Source organism: Anguilla anguilla, chromosome 7, assembly GCF_013347855.1.
Source record: "Anguilla anguilla isolate fAngAng1 chromosome 7, fAngAng1.pri, whole genome shotgun sequence".
Taxonomy (NCBI): domain Eukaryota; kingdom Metazoa; phylum Chordata; class Actinopteri; order Anguilliformes; family Anguillidae; genus Anguilla; species Anguilla anguilla.
Window position 1 is genome coordinate 7,682,446 of NC_049207.1, and position 22,443 is coordinate 7,704,888.

Here is a 22,443-nt window from a genome sequence, read left to right on the forward strand (position 1 = left end):
CTCTTCGTCGACTGGACCGCTGACAAACGATCGACTTGTTTCCCTGCACTTAGCGCACTTTGTTTTGTAATAGCAAGCCAGCCAAAGACAACTCCTAAGTTAATCATTTCTCTCTATAGTACCAACGATATTGAGTTACATACCATTACTAGGCTCAGACCTATAAGAAAAGAGTAGGCCAGCTTTCTGTCTGAGGCACGGAAACACTTTGTTCAAAGGTACAAGGGTACACAGTCCAATAAATCAAAATGACTAACCAAAAATGATACCAAATACAGTCTGTTTAATCTAATAAATCCACGTTCTTAAATAGAAATAGAGTATGGGGGCAGTCAGTTAAAACTCAAACAGGTCATTTGACAATTTGACTTCCTTTTCGCTGCATCCAGCAATTTCTTGATGCCAAAATACTCAACTGCGATTCTATTTTTACCTTCGAACTGCAGGCTGCGGGTGGCTCCTTCAAGATCCGTATCAGGGCTAAATGTGTTTTGACTGAATTAGTCAAAACTTTACTTTTTACTCAGAGTGATCATCTCTTAATAAAATCAAATCGGCCCCCCCCCCCCCCGTCCTGTACAAGTCAAGGAGTACAGAACACTGGGTGTTCATTCATAGGCTGTAGGGGGAAAAAAAACTGGCGCAAAGTAAAATAATCCATTAACAGGTAGCCAGTTATTAAAATTTTTCCATTCCAGCCTGTCTTTACGTTTAATTCGCATTAAATTCAGCCCCACAAAACATGAAAAATTTAATATGGAGAATCATTTGTTGACAGGCCTCATGTTCATTTGAGGGCCAAAGCTCACATGGTTTTCATGCTAAAAGCAAGGAGGGATTTGATTTAAGCCACAATCGTCGACCGAAGCAGGAAAAAAAAACGTCTCCCTTGTGCTTGAGAATAAAACGCTGGCATTCATCGCGCGTTCGACGTTCAGCTCGTCAATATCGCCCTTTATAATATTTCACTGTCAGAGAACCGATCCAAGTCAAATAAAAAAAACACCGTTTAGGCTCGCTTAAATTCCCCCGACGTCCAGCCCAAGCGGGGCCCACTTAAAACTATTAAGGGAGCTATATATATAAAACGAGCAACATGGGTGTAATCTCCACGATGTTTTCTCTCATTAGGACTCATAATTGCTGAATTTACAAACATTTCGCTTCCGCTCAGAAAATCGGAAGCCATTACGGGGGCCAAAAATACCCCCCCCCCCCCCCCCCCCCCCGACAATTATGCCGCCGCCGCCGCTGTTGTTGCCGCGCTACCGCGAATTCCTGCGGTGCTGCAGACCGAGGCCCTTTTCCCGAGGATCAGCGCAGGGAAACCGGATCGGGCCGGCGTCGGCGGCCGTCGGCTGGAACGCCGCGAGGTCTGGGCAGCGGCCCGGGCGGCGCAGTGGCGAGGAGTAACGCGCTAGGGGGCGCCGAACGCCACAGGCGCCCCGAGACCAGTCTTCCGCCGGTTTTCCCCCATGAACCAACGCGGTTCAAACGAACGACCTCGTGGGGGATCTTGGGCGGCGCGCGCAGCTAACGTTCCGAGCCCTCGGTGCGGTCACCCAAACCCACCATCTGAAGTAGGTGACCGTGACTTGGGAGTGCCGTGAGCTGATATATAACTTGGCCACGGAAGGGGGGGGGGGGGGGGGGGTGGGGGTTTCGGTCAACAGGGTGTTCCTTGCCGCATCTCGCAATGCCATCTCCTGAGCCAGCACCAGCTGTGAAAGCTCTGCGGATCTAACGTGCCACAGCTGCACAGCTGAGCCGATGACTGGCCGGGTGAAAATAAGTGGCAGTTGTGGCAGCGCGGTTTTGGCGGAAAGCTGGGTAGCGCTCCGCGGTCTTCGCAGCCGTGGAGGAGGGTCTCCCGGCTACAGGAAGTAGGGATCCCTCCATCGCGGTCCTATGACGCAGCAGACCAACCGCGACCAAGCGAGGAGAAACGTGACGGCGAAGCGTGGAAGAGCGCAGAGGGGTAGGCTACACGCAGCCGGGCTCCCTCCTGCGTGCTGACAGCGCTGGGGCACGACTCCGGGAAGCGGCCCGTAAGCTCCAAGAACCGGTCCCTGACCTCTTACCCGAGTTACACAAACAGGCTTTTAAACACCCTCTCTCTCCCTCCCTCCCTCCCTCCCTCCCTCCCTCCCTCGCTCCCTCGCTCCCTCCCCCCACCGACCCTGCTCAGCACGGCCTACTCAGCGGCTACAACAACAAGACCGTCGCGACTCCGCCGCTCTCAAGGGCGAACCGCTTCCCACGGAGACGCGTAGCCAATCAGCTGCCGGCGGAGCGCGCCCGCTGCACGTAGGGGACGCACGCAGACGGGCGCGCCCGTGCTCTCCGCGGGTTCGAGTGGAGGCCACGGCGCAGAGTTCTTCCTCTCCGTCTCTCAGGGAAAGAGCCGGCCGGTCTCTGCGAAAGCTCCCCAGCGCACATCTGGCGCGGGCCTGCGTCTGAGGGTCAGGAAATCCCTTCATTTATGGTTATTAGATAAACTTACAAGGCGGGGGGGGGGGGGGGGGGGGTCACCGCGGGGTCAGTCCCGGCCCTGGAAGTCCTCGTCGGGAAGAACGGGGAGATCCTGAGGCAGGTGGAGGGCGAAGGAGAGGGAGAGACTAACACCTCACGTAGGGTGTGTGCGCGTGTGTGTGTACATAACCCGTGCTATAGGGTCAGCAGGATATCAAAATCCTTCCAGGTTCCTTTATGACAGGGGGGCTGTGGTGGGGGGACGGTCAAGCGGGTGTCACGTCCGGGTAGACGGCTGATCCTAGATCAGTCCACTAAGGCGCTAATCCAAACATAACCTTTATCACCAGCTGTCACGTGGGGGGAAAAAAAAAACTGATACTTTCTAAAACAGCACTAGAGGCACACCGCCTTGACCGATCCGATTCATCTTCCACTCAGCACAGAATCACACGATCGTGACGAATTCCACCGTCCCGTCCGAGAAAACCAATCTCAAAACGGTGAATATTCCTGAATTGTCTAGAGCCCAGAATGAGTACAAACTGAGATAACGACGAAGCGTTGCCGGTGGCGACGCGCGATTGGGACGGGCCGATCGAGCCTCGTTCTCCGTTCTCCCGTCCCGTCCCGTTCCGTTCCTCTCGTAATCGAAAGCGGCCCTCGCTGCGCCCTCTTCACGCCAGAGAGAGGAGGCGGATTGTTCACCGCGGCCGCGAGAGCGGCTTCCGCGTCGAACGATCTCTGATGGATCTTTTCCCTTCAGAGATCCGCTCCTCCGGTGCGTTTGCTTTGGCCTGTTCTTTCGCACAGCGAAGCCGCGTCAGGGCCGGACAGGTCGGAGGCAGTGCTTCGTTCTCCGGACGGTCCGATCTCAGCGGACCACGCGTCTCCATAGCGACGGAGAGCTCCTGTCATTTGTACGCCCCGCTCTACTACTATAACCGGTGCCTCCGATACACCGGGAAAAACGCACGTCGGTATTTCTGAATGTCCGCAACATCGGCAGGAAAAATGAGCGACAACCAAGGTACAGGGCAGAGAGACACGAGCCAAACAATCCAAGCCCAGAGAGTCAGCTCCAACTACAGCAAGTCTGGCTGCATTACGTTCTCAGGCAAAGAGGACTCTGTACCACTCTGCCTGTAACGTGGGCAAGAGAAAGAATGACACAACAGGAGAAATGACCCGATCGATTTATTTGTCTTTTTGCCAACTCCTAACACCGCCTGAGGCCATCTAACCTGAAAGGGGTGGAATATCCTTTTTTATCCCCCCACATCCTTTCTCTTTAAAGGATGTGGGGAGAAAGACTGCTGAAAAAGGCACACAAAAGCCAGATTGTGTTCCCTAACACAAGAGATAGCTAAATGGGATAAACCCCTGTGCGGACACAATGGCGAACAAGACACATCCTCTAACGAGGCGAGGAACTAATTTAAGCTGCGCCCGGAGAACTGACGTCAGTTCCTGATCTCGCCCCGGCCCTGATCATTCCGACAATCTGCTCCTCGTTCCTCGCGTCCATGGTGACGAGCGCAGCGAGCACCGGTCTCAACACAGCCGACGAAACACCCAGCATGCACTGCTCCCTCATTGAAATTCACACAAACAAGGACCCATCAGATAAGCGAGCCGTGGCACACAGAGCACCTCTTAATAATGACCTCTGCAGCCAGATGTGAATGTTTAGCGACTTTTTTATACTCTTATGTGGCAATGCGAGCCACTAAAGAGCAGGCTAATTTGTCTAACAGTATCAAGATACAGACCGAGACCTCGGTCCAATCACAAGGAAATTAAAGGGGCATTAGGAAAGACTTCAGACCGGCTCTTTAAAGACACTGTAATTCTGAACGCGCTTTTGCAGCCTTTGTGGAGGGACACAGAGCGGACACGACTTTGGGGTTCAATTCAAAGAGGGGAACACTTTCAAGAACAAAGGACCAGAAAAATATTTCACTTCTTATTAAAAGGAAAAAAGTCACAGAGTACAGAGAACAGACAAGAGGCAGCCAGGCGGCGATCTACACCAAAGAAAGACAGATCTTTTAGTTCCTTTTATAGGGTACTTCAGTCTGGACACACAACACACAGGTCTTCACACCACTCTAAATAACAGTATACAGTCCAGCACAGTGACTGACCAACCTTTAGATCACATTCAAAAAGGCACAACAGGCAACTACTCCCATTCAAAGACCAGACATTTTGAAGCAGTGTTACGGGTCCTCAAGCCAGTTTAACGTAGTAGGAGGTTTTTTGCTTTCCAGCCACATTGTCTCACAGTATACAAACAATGGCGTCCGAGGGCAAAAACTGAATTACAGCGTGCGGTTATGCAGAGCAAACAACAGATAAGTGCTGAGGAATGATGAAACAGAATGTAACACAAGACCCAACACTCTCCGCAAGATGCTTGATAAAAAGCTCTACAGATTTTCCTCCAAGATGGTGTACTTCTCTTAACAGATGGATCGAAACAGATAAACATGTAGGCTGACTCTTTTCGCCGTATCAATATCAAAATATAAATTTTTTTGTCAGCACGAACTTCAAAATACGATACATCTTTAGTGGATCTGGAGGGGGGGGGGGGGGGTGCCGAGCAAGCACTGTTTAGGAGATTAGAGCGTACGCGCCCGGCTGCGTACGTGTGCATGTGTGTGCGCTCTTCACTGACCTGTGCAGGGAAGTGTCGAGGAGCCGCGTTTAGAATTGTAAATGAAAAAGAACGATAAGATCAACTCTCGGTGAGAAATGGGTTTAGGAAAAGGGGTGGGGGGGTTTGGAACAACCACGCTTACATGAAATGATCTCCATGTGCAAGCTAGACAGGTAGTGCTATAATAAATGCACCCCCTATTCCCCACCCCCCGCACCCAAAACACACACACACACACCCAAGCCTTAAAACATTGAAACTGGGGTAACTAACTTCCTGCTTGCTATACAGTTAAGGAAGCAAAAGTCATTTACTTGATTTTAATCTTGGAGAAACTATTTTTCACAGCACAATGGAAATAATGTGTTTCTCAATGGGACATTTTTCAGTTTTAACTGAAGAGCATCCCTGAAATATCAACTCCTTCAATGGTGGATGTGGCAACCCGTAAGATTTTAATTAGTCAGCAAAGCTACATTAACTTGATTTCAAATTGAATTTGTCCCGAATGAATCACCTTGGACATGTTTAAATGGCAGAAACTCTGTAAGAAGAACGTTTTTTCCCCAATTCATCTTATCCTCAAAACCCCTCATTTCAGCCAGAGTGGCGGTATCCTTCCCAGAGTAAAAACTGCAACAGTGTCTACAACTGGCCATTCAGCTTCCAGGAAAAACCTCCCCAAACTGTGACCACCTCGACTGCATTCCCGAAACCACCGCTACCCAAGTTCACCCTGCTTGATAGTGGCAGCCCTGACAACGGGGGCCGAACACACAACCTAACGGCGCGAGGGTGGACACCGAATCAAAACCCAACCGAACCACCGAGAGAAAAACTAAATTTGGCGTACTGCATCGATCCCGGCACAGCCCGCCAAACGCACAGCTGCATGTTCCACCGCACCGCGGGCATCCCGCGGCGAATTTTAACCGTTAGGGTGGACGGGAACGCAGTTCTGAAGAGGGATCCATTTCAACAGCGCCCTGAAAAGCATCTCGGTTGCGCGCGCGCAGCATTTGTTTCGTTACGCGCTCAGATAAGAGGCGGGGCCTCTGAAGGGCGCCGGACGGCTCCTCGTCAAAACCCAGCCCTCGTTATCTCGCCTCTTTTTCTCGACGTATCGGAAGGCCGTTCGCCAAGCTTCCCTTTGCCACGATGCCATTTTAAGCGATCTCATATTTTTTGGTTTTTCCTTGAGTAGGAAACTGGCGGACAACTTCCTTTAATACTACCCAGGTTATTTTTTTGGGTTGGGGGGGGGAGGGGGCGACATACGTAAAAAAAATATTTCCGATTATTTTGCGGTCAACCAAAACTTCAAACCGCGATACGATTTTATTCAAATTCAAACTGCCACAATGATAAAGGTGAGGAGGTGGGGCCTGAAGAAGCAGAGGTGGAGTCACACCAGACCACAACCACACTTCAGAAGTCAAACCTTTCGTTTGACTTTTTTTTACGTTTTCGTTTTTTTACGAACAACGGCACATATTCTTCTCATTCGATTAAAAAAAAAAAGAGACATACTTCATGTACTTAATTCAATCAAGATTAGACGCTCGGCCGGCAAAAGCTGCATGAGAGCCCGCAGCCTAAAGGAAAAGAATGGCTCGTTTTGTTTCGCCCGTCTGAGACAGACGACCAGAGTGCCGCGATTGTCCAATCATTTTTGTTTGCACGGGTCACACATCCTATGTGGCGGGACGGCTTCGGGAAAACAATGCGCTTCTGTCGTCTCCGTCGCGTACGCAGATAGCGTCGCACAGCTATCGTAAACAGCCGCGCGCATCGAAGAAGGTGGGAACAGAAACGGCCGGTAAAAATAACAAACGGTGAGAAAAGGGAGAAATCAGGGCCCCATACACCTGGCGGGCGAAATCCTACTCACAGCCCGCCCTGACGTCATGGGAAAGTAGTGTCAATTAAGAGCCATTATGCGGCTTTCCACACACACACACACACACAGACTAATGCACACACACACATACACTTTTCTCACACACATGCACGCGCACACACACACACACACACACACACACACACTTTTCACACACAGACGCACATGCGCGCGCACACACACACAGGCACACACACACACACACACACACACACACTTTTGACCTGGTCTGGGGGCGGCTAGCCGGTCAGTGAAAGCCAGCCCTGGTTGCGGTCTGGCAGTCAGACCGCAGACACGCAAAGGTAATTGAATGTTTGCTGGCAGAGTCACGGTCCACCACGGCAGACGGGGGTATAATTAATTCCTTTGTTTATTAAGGGGGGGGGGGGGGGGGACGCAAAGTAGTCATCGATAACTGGCATCGAGCCGCCGACTACCGCGGGCCCGGGCGCTTCCACCAGCGAGGCCGCCCGCGGCTTCATTTTTTAAAAACGTTTTTTTTAAACAGACGCTTCTCTCGCCTGACCTTCACAAGCCCGTCAGATCCGTCCGGACCCTCGTCCTCGTACAGAGGGGGGGAACGGGCCCGCCCTCGCTCGGCCTTCACGGGGGGCCGCGGGTGAACAGGAGCCCGGATCAGACGCGGGAAAACAAGCCAATTACGGCGACCCCCGGGGGGGCTCTGCGTCGCTCCGCCGGCGGGAACAGGCCGCCGCCGGGCCGCCGAGCGCGGCGTCCTCTCCGCCTCCGCGGGCGAAATGTCGCCTGTTGACCGCCGCCGTCGGTTCTGAGCGCGCTCCCTGCTGACACGAGCCCTCGGGCCATCCAGACCCCGGCGGGACGTAGGCCCGCCCGCTCGAGAGCGCCTCCGGGGAGGGGAACACGCCCCTCGCCGATCCTCAGAAGGGCCGCCTGTTCGGCGTTTCAGCCGCTACCCGCTGCGACGCCGAACACGTGAATGAACAGGTTCGACTGCTTCAGGATGGCCCATGCCAAAACGCAGGCCTAGGCCTCAGCCAACGCCTCACTTTCACCTCAGTCACAAAGCCCCTATTTATCAAAAGTACTTGTCGGCCTAACGCAAATTGTCCAGGACAAGGATGTTTTCCAATTAAACACACAACAATAATGATTTGAATAATACTGTGCACACAACTGTAGCATTACTGTGTACTGCTCTGGTGCTCTACAGCCACACCAGCTTTGCCAGGTACTTCCGACAAGAAAAACAAATGTAACCGATGTAAATAATAATAATAATAATAACTGGAGCAGTTTTCAGCAGCCTCATAACCACTGTAATTCACACCGCGGCACGTGTTCTCTGCAGCACAGACTACGGAAGGGAAAATACGGGGAGAGAGTGGAGAAGGGGGGAAAAAAAAGAATTGAAAATCCTAATTACACACTTTAAATAATGGACAGTGGAAATGCGTCTCTTGCTCTCAGACTGCGGCAGGGCGGATGGGAATTTCCACGCGGCGCGTTAATAAGGGACTGGGAGCGCGCGGGAGCCGCGCCCGGGGGGGGGGGGGGGGCTCATCCGCGTAAATGAGCCGGGATTCCTGGCTCCGCGTGCCGGCGCTCCCTCCGCGGGGAGGAGCGGCACGGGAAACTGGCAGGAGGAATGACACCATTCCGGCTCCTTCTCCCGTCTTATTCCCGACGACGAGGGGGATGAAGGGTGGGGGGGGGGCACGTGACTCCGCGCGGGCTCTCTCAGCCCCGACCGACCTGACGCTTCGCTCCTTAAAATCCGACGGGAAACGACCGTCCCCAAAAACCGGAGTCAAATTTATTCATCTGTTTATTTATTTTAATTTTTCCCCCCCCAAAAAAATTGCCAGGGTATTTTTTGTTCCCGCTCCGCTCAGAATGACTGTTTTGTTTTGTTTTGGGACATAGCGTGACAGGAATGAAATGCGCAGGCCCGTTTGATTATTTTTATTTTCTGTACGCGGAATATAACGGCGGTATTTTACGTGCCCCCCCATCCCCCCCATCCCCCCCTCCCGCCCCCTTCCTGACGAGTTTTTCGCCGCACCAAGTCATTTCCTGTGGTGGGCATTAAGGCCTGCATCAGCCTCTTTCCCTCCAAAAACAATAAACACACATTAATACCCGGCCAGAGCATAATGGCTTCCAGGAGGGGGGTGGGGGGGGGGGGTGGGGGGGTGGGACGTGGCGGAACCCACTCCCAATTACAGGACAAGAACCGGTCCTGAGAACAGGGTTCCATAATTTACAAAAGCATTTCCCCCTCCCCTCACCCCCAAGATTATTCTTGCCTGTAAAGTTCACCTCCAGTACACACATACAACACGCATGCAAACACAGAAAGCCCTTTGATGAGAACGTCGCTGCCGTTCGCCTCTTTATCGATTGTTGTGATGTTTTTCCCCCCCCCCCACCACCAGCAGCAGCAGCAGCAGCAACAGCCACTTCAACACCCCTCACCCAAAAAAAAAAAAAAAAAAAAAAAATGCTGCCACTTTCCATGGGAGCCATTAAAGTGAGCAGCACAAACAGAGCTCAGAGCCGAGAGAGGAAATGGGGCTCATTACAAAGGAAGGCCATTAAGGTAAAACAGTCAGCGTTTACCGAGCCCCTTCTGATTAGAAAATTATAAACCAGCAATTCTCAGCTCACAAGCCATTTCCACGCAGTCCATCTGAGGGGGATGGGGGGTTTTCACAAAAAAAAAAAGTTTTGCATCCTCAAGTGCACTCACAGCAATCTCGACCCCCCCCTTTGTTCTTTACCTGGATGGCAGAGCGCTGTTCATCTATGATAAAGGGGGGGGGGGGGGGGGGGGGGGAATTGCGCACTACGGTGACACGAAGCAAAGTTCGCCCTTCCACCCCTCCCTCTCTGTCTCTCCCCCCTCCCTCCCCCCCCCCCAGGGGAACAGAAATGATTTGTTTAACCCCGGAGCTGAACGCTCTCTGGGGGGAAGCCGTTGCGCTGCGCACGCTCGTCAGCGCCTCCTCCTCAGACGGGGATAAACAGGCGGCCCAACGAGCCACTCCTCATTACGCCCTTGGGCGAAGTTTCCCCCGCGGGGTGCGCAGCGCGGGTGCCCATCGAGGTGTGCGTCCGAGGCCCTCCTCAAAATCAAAACCCGGCATTGCTAGTGCTAGCTCGTAGGCTACAGTAACAAAGTGTAGCCATCTGCAAACACTCCTGCATGCCAGTTTCTACAGCGTGAGGTGGACCGGAGCTGCTCAGCACTGATATAAAAGAATAATAATAATAATAATAATAATAATAATAATAATAATAAATGTGCTGTCTCTTTAGTTTCACTCATTTGCAGCAAACTGGGCGTGATCTGTACAGACTTCACCTCAGGTCACGATTTACAGGTATCGTCTATGATATACAATATACATACAATATACAAAAACGAAAATGGATTGTAGGACAGAGAAGGACAGCAACGTGGACACAAGGCGCGATTTCTTTGTGTGCGACAGGAACCCTGTGTACGAGCAGACGATGTCTTCGACGCACGGCACGCGAAATTGTAAGGAAAACATTCGGGATTTGAGACGATTACCGTTAAATCTGATTTATTCTTCATTTGGGGAGGGGTGGGGGGGAGACGCGCCCGGAGGGGCCAGAGCAGAAGGAGGCGGGGCTAAGCCCACCTGTTCGTCTCTGCCGCACGCGCTCAGTGTAATCTGGTGGGCACAAAAAAAAAAAAGTGATTTACCGGATTTTACACTACAGTTGTTCGCCGGGGGAAATAAAAAGACCTCCGGTCAGATAAAGGGGAAAAGCGTGGTCTCTTCACTGGGGTTGAGCTGCGGTCCCAGCAGTCCGTTTCATTCCGTCCCCACCGAGCGCATTCTCGCTACAGAGCACTGCCTTCTGCACCGCAACTTTTAAGGTGCTTCACAAAGAAAAACAAATAACTGATGCATGAGAAGTGAATAAAAATTTATGTTAAATCCAGTTCCCCCTTTAGTGATTTCAGTCCGTGTTGTAGAGGTAGAGGCATACGGCTGATACAGCCTCGACTCGGACAGACAGGTGGACGGGTGGAGGAACAGACAGAGAGACAGCTGGTGGGACAGACAGGTGGACGGGTGGAGGGACAGACAGAGAGACAGGTGGTGGGACAGACAGGTGGACGGGTGGAGGGACAGACAGAGAGACAGGTGGTGGGACAGACAGGTGGACGGGTGGAGGGACAGACAGAGAGACAGGTGGTGGGACAGACAGGTGGACGGGTGGAGGGACAGACAGAGAGACAGGTGGTGGGACAGACAGGTGGAGGGGTGGAGGGACAGACAGAGAGACAGGTGGTGGGACAGACAGGTGGACGGGTGGAGGGACAGACAGGTGGACGGGTGGAGGGACAGACAGGTGGAGGGGTGGAGGGACAGACAGAGAGACAGGTGGAGGGGCAGACAGGCAGATGCTGGGTGATGGAGGTGCAGGGACGAGGGGTCAGAGGTCACCCTACTGGACCCCCACCCCCCGCCCCCCCCAATCTAACACCAAACAGCACCAAACGAACCAGGACTCAGCCCTGCAACCCCCACGCATCGGGACAAAGCGAGCTCGCACGGGCACGTTCACACCACCCAGGCCTCCGAGCGACGGCGCGGTCGCCTACGACACGAGCGCCGAGCCGGCGGAAATCCGCATTTACCGCCATTCCGAGAGGGCCGCGGGCCCGCCGCGCCGCCAGGCCTCGGAACCGACCGGATTTCCCACGCCACGCGCGTGCGGCGGACGCCGCCCGAGAGAAAAAGCCGTTTGTGACGGCGGTGTTTCCGCCCATTGTCCAATGACAAAAAAAATGTAGGTTATCAATGGCAAAGCAGGAAGCATTAAACCAGTGTTTTCATTTTCAATATTTCAGGGGGGAAGGATTTCAGAGGGGCCTTTTCCGCGAAGCCGACAGAAGGGAGAAAATTAAATTGGGAGTCGGAACTCGGGCGATGCCACAGCCGAGGTGGTGCACAATGCATAATGCCCGCTTATGATCTGGAAAATATGAAGAAACGGCAGGCCAGCTCGCTGCCCACAGAACTTAAAAGCGAAAGACTGACACCGTGAATTGCCTGGAAAAAGGCCCTTTCGATTACATAAACACTCGTGTGTACATTCTTCGCCGGGAGTGGGGACTTGTTGAGCCGCACTGGCGTTTGCTGGTGCAACAGCGCCATCTACCTGGTCACCGTATGCGTTGCAACTTGCAGCACAATAAAGGGAATTTGCAAAAAAGGAAAATTGCAGTGGACAATTTAAATGTTGGAGATCCTGAAGATCTATCTTTTCAGACATCATAAAATATAAGTGAAGAAAATATTTTAAAAACTAAGCTAACTTAAATATTTAATTTCAAATTCAGACCATTTAGTATCAGTCAGCAAAGTTTTGCTTTGTTCTTTCTTTCCTACCTCCTGTGTACAGGCCCATAACATATCCAGACTTAAAATGCTCATTGTAATACGTTCCCGTAAGGGTGAAATATAAAGAGTGAATTCCCTTCTGTTTTACAAAAGTCAAAACAAGTGCCCGGTTGGAAGAGGCCATTTTCTCTAAAAAAAAAAACAGTCAAAATTTTAGGCCTACATCATTCTGAAATGGACACACCAGGTCCTGATCTGTATTAAAGATCAATATGAGACAGTGGGATTTTAGTTTCACTGGACCAAGCTTTAGCACTGTGAGGAAAACATGGAAAAGAGAAATGAGAGAGAAAAAGACAAAGGTAAAAGAAAAAAAGACACAGAGAGAGGGGAAGGGAGAGGAGGAGGAGGAGGAGGAGGAGAGGGGGAACGCTCTTGTCAGTCTCACACATTCGGTTCCATTTAACACACCCCAGGTGACTCTGACAGGAAAGCCGGGAGGGGGCTCAATGGATACAGCAGGGCTGCTCGGGATTCAGTGGGAGGCCTGCCACACACACACACACACACACACCTCATACACTAACACACACACACACACCTCACACACCTCATACACACACACACACCTCACACATACACGCACCTCATACACACACACACACACACCTCACACACCTCATACACACACACACCTCACACATACAGACACCTCATACACACACACACCTCACACACCTCATATACACACACACACACCTCACACATACACGCACCTCATACACACACACACACACACACACACACACACCTCATACACTAATACACTAACATACACACACGCACCTCATACACACACACACACACACACACACACACACACACACCTCATACATACATACACACACATCTCACACACACAAACACAGACACGCACACACACACCTCACACTCATACAAACATACAGCACACAGGGAGGGGACGTAAAATGAATTTGACACAGTATTCATCCAGACCAGACTGTGGGCTTCAGTATGGGTCAACTAATCCATCACAGGATCGAAAAGAGTAACTTAATCTCCCCGTGAATACACACACACACACACACACACACACACAAAATGTTTCACCTCATATGTATTCATTCAACATTTCACTTTCTCCCGATGGCCTGTTTGTGGTGAAGCTTCACTACCACGTTGAACAACCAGAAAAAGTAGTGTTCAGCCAACCACCGGTTTGGGGAAAATTCAGTGAATTGTTTTTTAATCAGCTATTCAGCAAAAGACACTGTTCTCTAAGACCGTACCTCTAGTGTATACTGGTTCTGTGAGGGAGAAACGTTTCACTTATAAACTTCTCCCTGAAAGTTCTTCACCACCACAAATAAGTTCAACAGGTATGTTACCTTTCACCTAAATCAAAAGAAAAACCCTACAGGTAAAGCAGCGATACAATGTAGGCCATCACCAAGTTCCCACAAGACCAGGAATGTTCAGGGCTTCAATGGCATAGTGATCAGGAACATCAAAAGCTTTGATTTATTCAGACAACAGAACTTGATATCAAAATGGTACAAACAAATTTCTGTTGCCTCACAAATATATGTTACACAGTAAGAGGCTTCACTGGCTTAGGTCCTTCCAAAGCTGGATAACCCTTTAGGGACTTCACTGACTTCAAAAATCCCTCCCGAAATGGACGTTCCCAGTCATCGGAAACCTCACTGACAATGTTTGCTGAAACAATCCCAAGACAATCCCATTCATAGAGACTTCACTGACTAGACTATCCCAGTTGGGAAAGCCTCACTGGCTAAGATCCATCCTAAACCTAAGATCCTAACCCTAACCCTAACCTTAACCCTCACTCACTCACTCACTAAGATGTCTGCTGAAATAGACTATCCCAGGTGTGGAGGCCTCACCGGCTAAGATCCATCCTAAACCTAAGATCCTAACCCTAACCCAAACACTCACTCAATAGGTTGTCAGCTGAAACAGACTACCCCAGGTGTGGAGGCCTCACTGGCTAAGATCCATCCTAAACCTAAGATCCTAACCCTAACCCAAACACGCACTCACTAGGTTGTCAGCTGAAATAGACTATCCCAGGTGTGGAGGCCTCACTGGCTAAGATCCATCCTAAACCTAAGATCCTAACCCTAACCCTCACACACTCACTAAGATGTCTGCTGAAACAGACTATCCCAGGTGTGGAGGCCTCACCGGCTAAGATCCATCCTAAACCTAAGATCCTAACCCTAACCCTCACTCACTCACTAAGATGTCTGCTGAAACAGACTATCCCAGGTGTGGAGGCCTGGCTGGCTAAGATCCATCCTCAGGTGAGCCACCCTTTTCCCAGAGGCTCCCCTCCCAGACTACCGCAGACCGTGGAGTGTGGAAGAGCAGGGCTCCAGCCCAGCGGGGACGATCCCTCAGCGGTACAGATCTGCAGTAAAAGCAGCCGGGGGGGGACAGACGGTCCCTCACCCTTCAGCACCCGGAGCGCCATAAAGCCCCAGCGCAAACAGCCCCCCTCTCAGATTTATTTGATGGGCTTTTAATTTGCCGTTTGATTTGATCTGCCGGCGGGCTCGGGAGAAGAGAAAAGTGGCCCGTTTAGGCATTTTAATGGCCCCCCGCGCCGGGCAGGACAGGGGGCTCCGCTTACAAAAAAAAAAAAAAAACGGAAGAGGAAAGAAAAAAAAAAAAAAAAACAAGATGGATGGGGGAAACTTTGGCGGGTCCGCCGCCGCCGCCGTTAGCATGTATCCCAAACAAAACGCACCCAAACGAGGGCGAATAAATCCGGGAGCCTCAGCATCGATCCCCATCCGCTCCTGTCCGCCTCCCCTTATCTGAGACGGAGATAGAACTTTAAATGATCTTGACCTTGTCCAACATAAATAGTCAGAACTACAAAGCGTAGATAGCTTTTCCTCGGGAGGGAAATGCATTGAGATAAGGGGGGGGGAGGTTGAGTGAGATAATGCTGTATTACTATATCAGCATCAGTGTCACGGGAGAGACGAACATCATCTGTTGTGTGTGTGAGTGTGTGTGCGTGTGCGCGTGTGTGTGTGTGTGTGAGCGTGTGAGAAACGCAGGGGAAAATGCGCACACACACACACACACACACACACTCTCCCCTATGGGCGTGTGACAGGTGTGCCTTCAGACAGTGGAGTATTATCAACGTAAAGATGGCTCTTTATCAAAAGCTGATTGTCTGTGAGGCTGGCAGAGGCCGTGCACACTGAGGGGAGGGAAGTCAATTGCCTTCGACGAGACTTCCATTGTCCTTTCTAAAGACGAAGAGAATGTCGGGGGGGGGGGGGGGTGGGGTCTTTTTTATATTCATCTTTTAATGTAACGCCGTATCTGACACCCGCTATAACCGGCGAACCCGCAGAAATCTCTTCACGCTTTGTCACCTGTTCCTCTAATCATTTTCCGCCTTGTAGGGCGAAGAGAGAGAGATGATAATGAAAGGAATAGACTTCTCAGTAATGACACGGAGCGGAGGCCGCGCCGGAGCCCGGCGGTCTTTTCTTTCACGCGCGCGCGCTCGCCGCGTTCTCGACTCCGCCCGCTTAAACGGAGGCGGCGGGGCCGATGGCGGGAGAGAGACGGCGGTACGGGCGGCGGGTTTGAGCTCGACCCCCGCGCGCTCGGACCCCGCGGGCGCAGAAACGCCACGGTTGGATTCGCCGGCTCGGTGGTCCGACAATTCGGCCCTGTCGGTTGAAAAAAAGAGCGGCAAAATCGTTTCTCATTCGACAATACCTTCCGACGCCCAATCTGACCCAGCGGCGCACGGGATAAAGCACAACGGCAACGTCAAAAAAGCGTTCCTGTGAGCTCACTGTCCCGAGCTGACAGTATCCGCCTGAAGACTGACCAAGGCCCCCGAAGCCATTTTTAATAAATCAGGCAGAGAACATTAAGAAACGCTCAGCTCAAGATCCACACTCCTCCCCTAATTTCCCCGTACGCATGAATGAGTTAGGAAGACCGGCGGAACTAATAAAGAAGGAAAATGGAAGCTTGGGGGCCCTCGGGCACTGCGCCGAGATGGATGGATCGCCCCCTGGTGGAGAAAGCCTCCAAGTGCACACACCTCGTTGAGGACTGCCGTACTCTACTGTACTTGGGGAGAAGAGAAGAAAGCAAGGCACGGCTCGAATCACACACTCCATTCTGGGCTTAATCTCGGCCGCAGATCTGCGGTAATTTCAATGTTCAGATGCAATCGCGCTTCCCGCTCCCTGGGAGTAAACAATAACAAGCAGAAAGACAATAGATAACCGCTGCCTGTGGGCCAGAGAGAAGCGCCTGCTGGCGGTAATGAAACACCGGGCCTCTCTTTAGCAGAGTAAACACACCGACGCCGGCGCTCCGCTGGATTCGCACAGCCCTGCCTCGGCCTGTTCTGAGGCAGCTTGCTTGTCGCCGCGCGCTATCGACTGTGCAGACGTGGCGCCATCTGCTGGGCGATGCGATGCATCACACAAGAGGTCGAACTTTCCGAGTAGCACAACCCAAACGCTGGAAAGTTGTGTGAGCTACAACATTCAACACAGGCAGCAAATTTAAAACAGGAGAGATACAGAGGCCATTAAGGGACAGAAGGGTCGCAGGTCCCCAGTGTATGCAGCAGTGGTGCAGTGATGCAGGATATGTCATACTTTCCAAGACTTGTGTACCTTGAACCCCCACTCACTGTGGTACATGCACATGGCTATACAGTACACAAGCTGTCATGTAATGCGGTATACACACCAAGACAGTTCTCTAAGCATGCTTGCTTATACAGTCGCTCAAATGACAAGCCACAGTTAAGTGCAGAATTACACTAGAAAGTCTGATGAGGAGGACAGGTGATCTCATGCAGGCTTGACATTTCCCTACAGTGTAAAGTGCATGTAGCACTGTGCCACGCCTGGTCCTGAAAAACCCCCCCAAGGGCCCTGCTTCTACCATCCCGCTAGTCCCGCTAGCTGGCTACTCGATGTGGCTTCCTTTCTGTAACCTTGTAACAAATACATGCAAACAATACTTTCACTCTCTAGTGAAACTACATTTCCCTATATACACTTTGCATGTTAACATCACCACACAGCCACATAATCTGCCTATCAAACTCCCTGAGGGCAAACAGTACACACACATTCAAACACACACCTGTAGAGGCTGTCGGGAGGCTAGATATATCTCAGCCGGAACTTTAAATTAAATAGTATCACTGTGTGCAAATAATGAGCGGAGGTTCAAAGAGTCTCCCACTTAACATTATAGATGCAAGTTAACACGCACAATGTATTTCATGAGATCTTTAAGGGTGTTTATGAATGCATGTATCAAACATGCTAAGAGAGAGAACCTGTTTTAACGAATGGTCTGTGTGAGCGTAAACCCCAGATGAAAGCGCTGATGTCAGAGCTGTTTTGAGTGGCGTGTCTGTTGTGCGTGTCTGTGTAACAGGATCCCTGACAGCTCCCGATGGTCTCCACGGGTACGCCGAGGAGAGAATGGTCCCTTTCTGCAGCCGCGGTGGAGCCCAGCCGAGCCCGGGCCCGACTGGACCCGCCTCCCCGACCCCTGCCGGTCCCACCGAGCCGGCCGGCGGCCCCGCGCCTCCCCTCCCCGGCGCGGGTCGGCCCGCTCGCACGCCGCCGCTCGGCGACCCCCCGGGACGCGCGTGCGCCCCCGCCCCGTCTGGACGGGGTTCTCGTCTGACTCAGGCAGACCCCGCGGGGAGCGGGTCAGGGGGGCCTCAGCCTCTACCCCCCCCCCAGCCCTCCCCCCATCAGATCCCCCCCTCCTCCCCCGTCAGCCGCCATCCTGCCTGACCCCACAGCGTGCGCCGGACCCCGGGAGAAAGAGAGAGGGCTCCTCCTGCGGCTCCTGGGCGTGACACAGCCAGCCTCACAGTCGGCCCACAGTCAGCCCACAGTCGGCACGCTGTAGGGCCTCCGCAGGCGGCCGGGGGTTCCGCCATTTCCTCTTTGACCGTTTCAAACGCGCGGCGCTAACGTACCCAAAGACCCGAGGGGAACTGTGTGCTTTACACACAAACACAGGTGGGCACGCGTCTGGACTCCATCACATGAAATGAAACTTACCCAAGGCTCCACGCTAAAGCATCCCAATTAGTAGATGTGCTCCTAAATTAGTTCTAGTTAGCGCACGTCAAATCTCAGGAGCAGATTCCCATAAAACTGGAGAACTGTAGAGCTCTTTGATCCTTACCAAACTTTGTTCCAAATAAAGCTGAGTGTTAGGAATTCTGTTAACCTTTTTTTCATGGATCTTTCTCTCTAGAGGAATCTTTTTATCTATATCCACACATATTTGGAGGGATTATGGTCTATTATAAAACTGAGACAACATTAATACGTGACCCTGAAGTAATAATCGCCATTTGAATCTGTAACTAAATGAACGGCAATGAAATGTTTCGTGAATTGTGAATTCTCCAAGTCCAAGTGATACACGTGGGTAAATGTGTCTCCTCCTTTAACAGCACAACACCCAGAATGATCCACCATTTCAACACCACAAGTGCCTTTCATATCACTGAGAAATCAGCTGATTTCCAGAATCATATATCAACGAAACACAGTTGTAAAGTAATGCAGAAATTTAAAAAATAAAATAAAAATAAAAAATAAAAGTAAAAATGAAAAATAAACATTTTAGCCCTGAACAGCATAGTCCAATGTCAGTAAGAGATAGTATGAGAGTTGATTTTCACTTCTGTAATCATGCCAATTGTTTGTCACTGTACCATTTAACCTGAAAATGCTTTGGTCACCACAACTCCAGATGGAAACATGTGCGTCTCTCCGTCAGTGAGAGTGAGCTATTTATTTCACAAGGCTACACAAAACAATGTTGACTGATTAAATAATTCACAACTGGTTTATAAGCTACCTGTTCAATGATTTCTGAGCTACCATCAGTGAAGAATGGCTAAGTAAATTCCCCTTTTCAGCAATGATGAGTATAGAAAAGTGCTTCAGAAATAAATTGTGACATTATTATTAACTTGACACTCGACCCATCATTACTATATAGCTGAAGCAGAGGATCACAGTTATTTGGCTGTGTTTGATTACCAGCATTATGAAACAGGACTTCATTATAATATGTCCCGTGCTGAAAATGTAAAATTAAATGTGAATGTAACAATCATATTAAATTTACAAATGAGTAATCATCAGGCTTTTAAGAAAAAAAAACACTAAAATGGAAGTGACCATGATAAGAATTCAAACCACCCAGCTTTGTATCAGCAGAGTCAATGTCCTGAACGGTGCCCTGCCCTACAGGCAGCTTATACACCAGTTGTGAATCAGTTAATCAGTCAACACTGTTTTGCGTAGCCTTGTGAAATCATTCATTCACTCTGAGACAGAGACATGTTCCCACCTGGAGCACTGGAGAGCAAAGCATCTTCAGGCTAAACGGTACAGTGACATACAATTGGCATGAATACTGCTGCTCTGTATGTAAGATGTGTTTCACATATTTTACATACGCCACTGAACGCTGTTCATCAGTTAATTTCCTTTCATTCGCTATGTTTGTGACATCATGAACTCTGAGTGCTGCGTGGCAGAGAAACGGGCGCAGAATGGCAACCCATCGACGGTGCTGGAAAACGCCACCACCAACCTACGGTAATTTAAGCCACTCCCCGTTTTTACTGGAAGCATGTTTTTTGTAGCAAGAGGTGGTGGTGACGCCGAGTCTGGCCTTACCTTCCTGTAAGGACACCAGCGGGGGCATGTGTTCCGGAATGTACTCCTTCCTCTCCTCGGCGTCCCGCCCGCCGGGCTGGGGGAACTGCAGCACGTTGTTCTTGCTGACGGGGAAGAGGGGGGTCTGGTGGGCGAACGCCACGGGCTCCAGGTTGTGGATGTAGTCCTCCAGCTCGTTCAGGTTGACCCCCAGCAGCCTGAAGGCCTGGCCCACGTCGTCCAGAATCGGGTCGGTCCGCCCATCTGTGGAGAGAGGGTCAATGACAGGCCTACAACAGAACACCCTCAAAGCAACAATAAAGAAATTGTACGCATATTTTAAATGAATGCTGAATATTACAGTTACATTCTAAAGATTATATGTTAGATAATACACAGATATTAAGCATATTGAACATCACTAAAGCAATAATTTGTGTATAAAATCAAACAAGTAGCTAATAAAGTATAAATTCTGTCACATTCACTGCTGCATGGTTTTTAAATTGTGATATACTTGAACAGTTGATGTAGGCCTCAATGTGAGAGTACAACAAATGCAAGGTGACAGCAAGACAAGACAAGAGGAGGACATGTAGGTATGGTGTTCAGCCTCACGAGGTTTTGTGAGGTAGAATAACAGGGTGCTGTTCAGTGGTAATGAAAAATAACAATACTGCAGTGTTATGTTTTATTTGCGTCATCGATTCCATTGTCCATAGCAATTTACTACAACCGCAATTACAGAAAAAACCCTGCAATACAATCGGCATCTATACTGTTGTGCGGGGTCAACTTAAGGTCTCCTTACAGACCACTCCTGACTCAAACACTAGAGGGTCTAGAGTCTAGTCAGCTAATGCTACTCTCCAATCACCGCCTCAAGCAAGCTATATATTTGACACATCATAAACCGAACAGTATAATAGATCAGATAAAGAAACGTCACATACGTGGAACAGATTACATGACCCAGCGTTACTGTAACCAGCCAACTTCTGCGCGCTAGAGTAGCTTGTTAGCAAGCTAGCGGCTAACAAACTGCTAGCTAGACAGCCAACATTGAATGCTATTTCAAAAGCATAGGGTTGTTTTAAATAGCGTTAATGGTAGTTATATAAACTAATGATTATTGTCAATACTAACGCTAGTTAAAAGTTTCCAGAAAAAGCGAGGGAACATACCAGGGAACATCTATACAGCGAGTAACACTCCCACAAACACTCCCCCTTGTTGACATCCGAAACAACTGCCCGAGTCACATGTTGTATAAGGTCCAAAAGTTGACGCAAACACAAAGAGAAGCAACTTGTCAAGAGTGCAATCAAGTTAGGGCAGCGAATTACTGTTAATTACCGAAAGTGAAACGTTATGATCTTGCAAAACGATGCTAGCTAACTATTCGGCTAGCCAACTAGCCGAGGCGTGAGTAAACCATGTATCTTCTGTTCTGTCAGTCTGCTAGCTAGCTAGGCCTCAGAACACAGTGTGGAGTGAGAACTACCATACAGTGTGATCAGACCCTACTAGCCCACGAAGAAGGGGGAGAACTCACAGAGCTCCGAGTAGCGATGGCAGCCTCTGGCCAACTGTTGTATGTATCGGTGCAGGACATCTGAGAGCAAGTCGCAAGCTGTGAGCTGAATCGCATCCCAGCCCAGCGCCTGGCAGATCTGCGCCACCGAAATCCGCAGCAGCGAACGGGAATAACTCTCGCACATCTCGCCGGCTCCTGTAATTGTCTTTAGCAAGTCAATTCCCGCTGCAAACGGTGCTCCTGGTCCTCATGATGATTGAAACCCTGCGGAATCGGGGACAGAACAGGCTATTTGATTATAATATAGGCATCTAAAAGAATAAATAAGTTGGCGCTAATGGAAGAGTCGCCATCTTGATTCTCGTGAAAAACCATTGCCGAGCGAGTCGATTAGCCCTGCCCACGAGCGTCGAGCGGAAACTCGATTGTGCATACATCGTATTTCTTGCCTGAAATACAAACGGTACTTCCGCTTTTTTCGGTTGGAAAGAAACAAGCGAAGACCTATGTACGAGCCTCAAAAGCAAAATTTAGGGAACCTGCAGAAACCTACGTTAGAAGATTTGTTCCTCATTTAATTTCCATTACAGCATTTTAACGTTACGAAATCGAGCTATTATCTATTATTGTTTATCGGCATTGGCAGCAGGACCTTTTGAGCAACGAGAGTTTAGATGAACTGTATGTGGAGCAACATAACACGTGAATTATAGGCCATTATACGTTGCTTCCTTTTAAAGATCCACTAAAGA

The 22,443-nt window shown here is 50.3% G+C and overlaps 1 protein-coding gene across 1 annotated transcript in view; it reads right to left on the reverse strand.

Annotated features, from left to right (window-relative positions):
* Window positions 1-22,088, reverse strand: part of taf3 (TAF3 RNA polymerase II, TATA box binding protein (TBP)-associated facto) — a 54,343-nt gene extending 32,255 nt beyond the window's left edge. The window contains 2 exon segments of the mRNA XM_035427286.1: window positions 20,176-20,418; window positions 21,710-22,088. Coding sequence (XP_035283177.1) covers window positions 20,176-20,418; window positions 21,710-21,875 — 409 coding nt within the window. The 5' untranslated portion in view covers window positions 21,876-22,088.
* Between the last annotated feature and the right edge of the window lie 355 nt (window positions 22,089-22,443).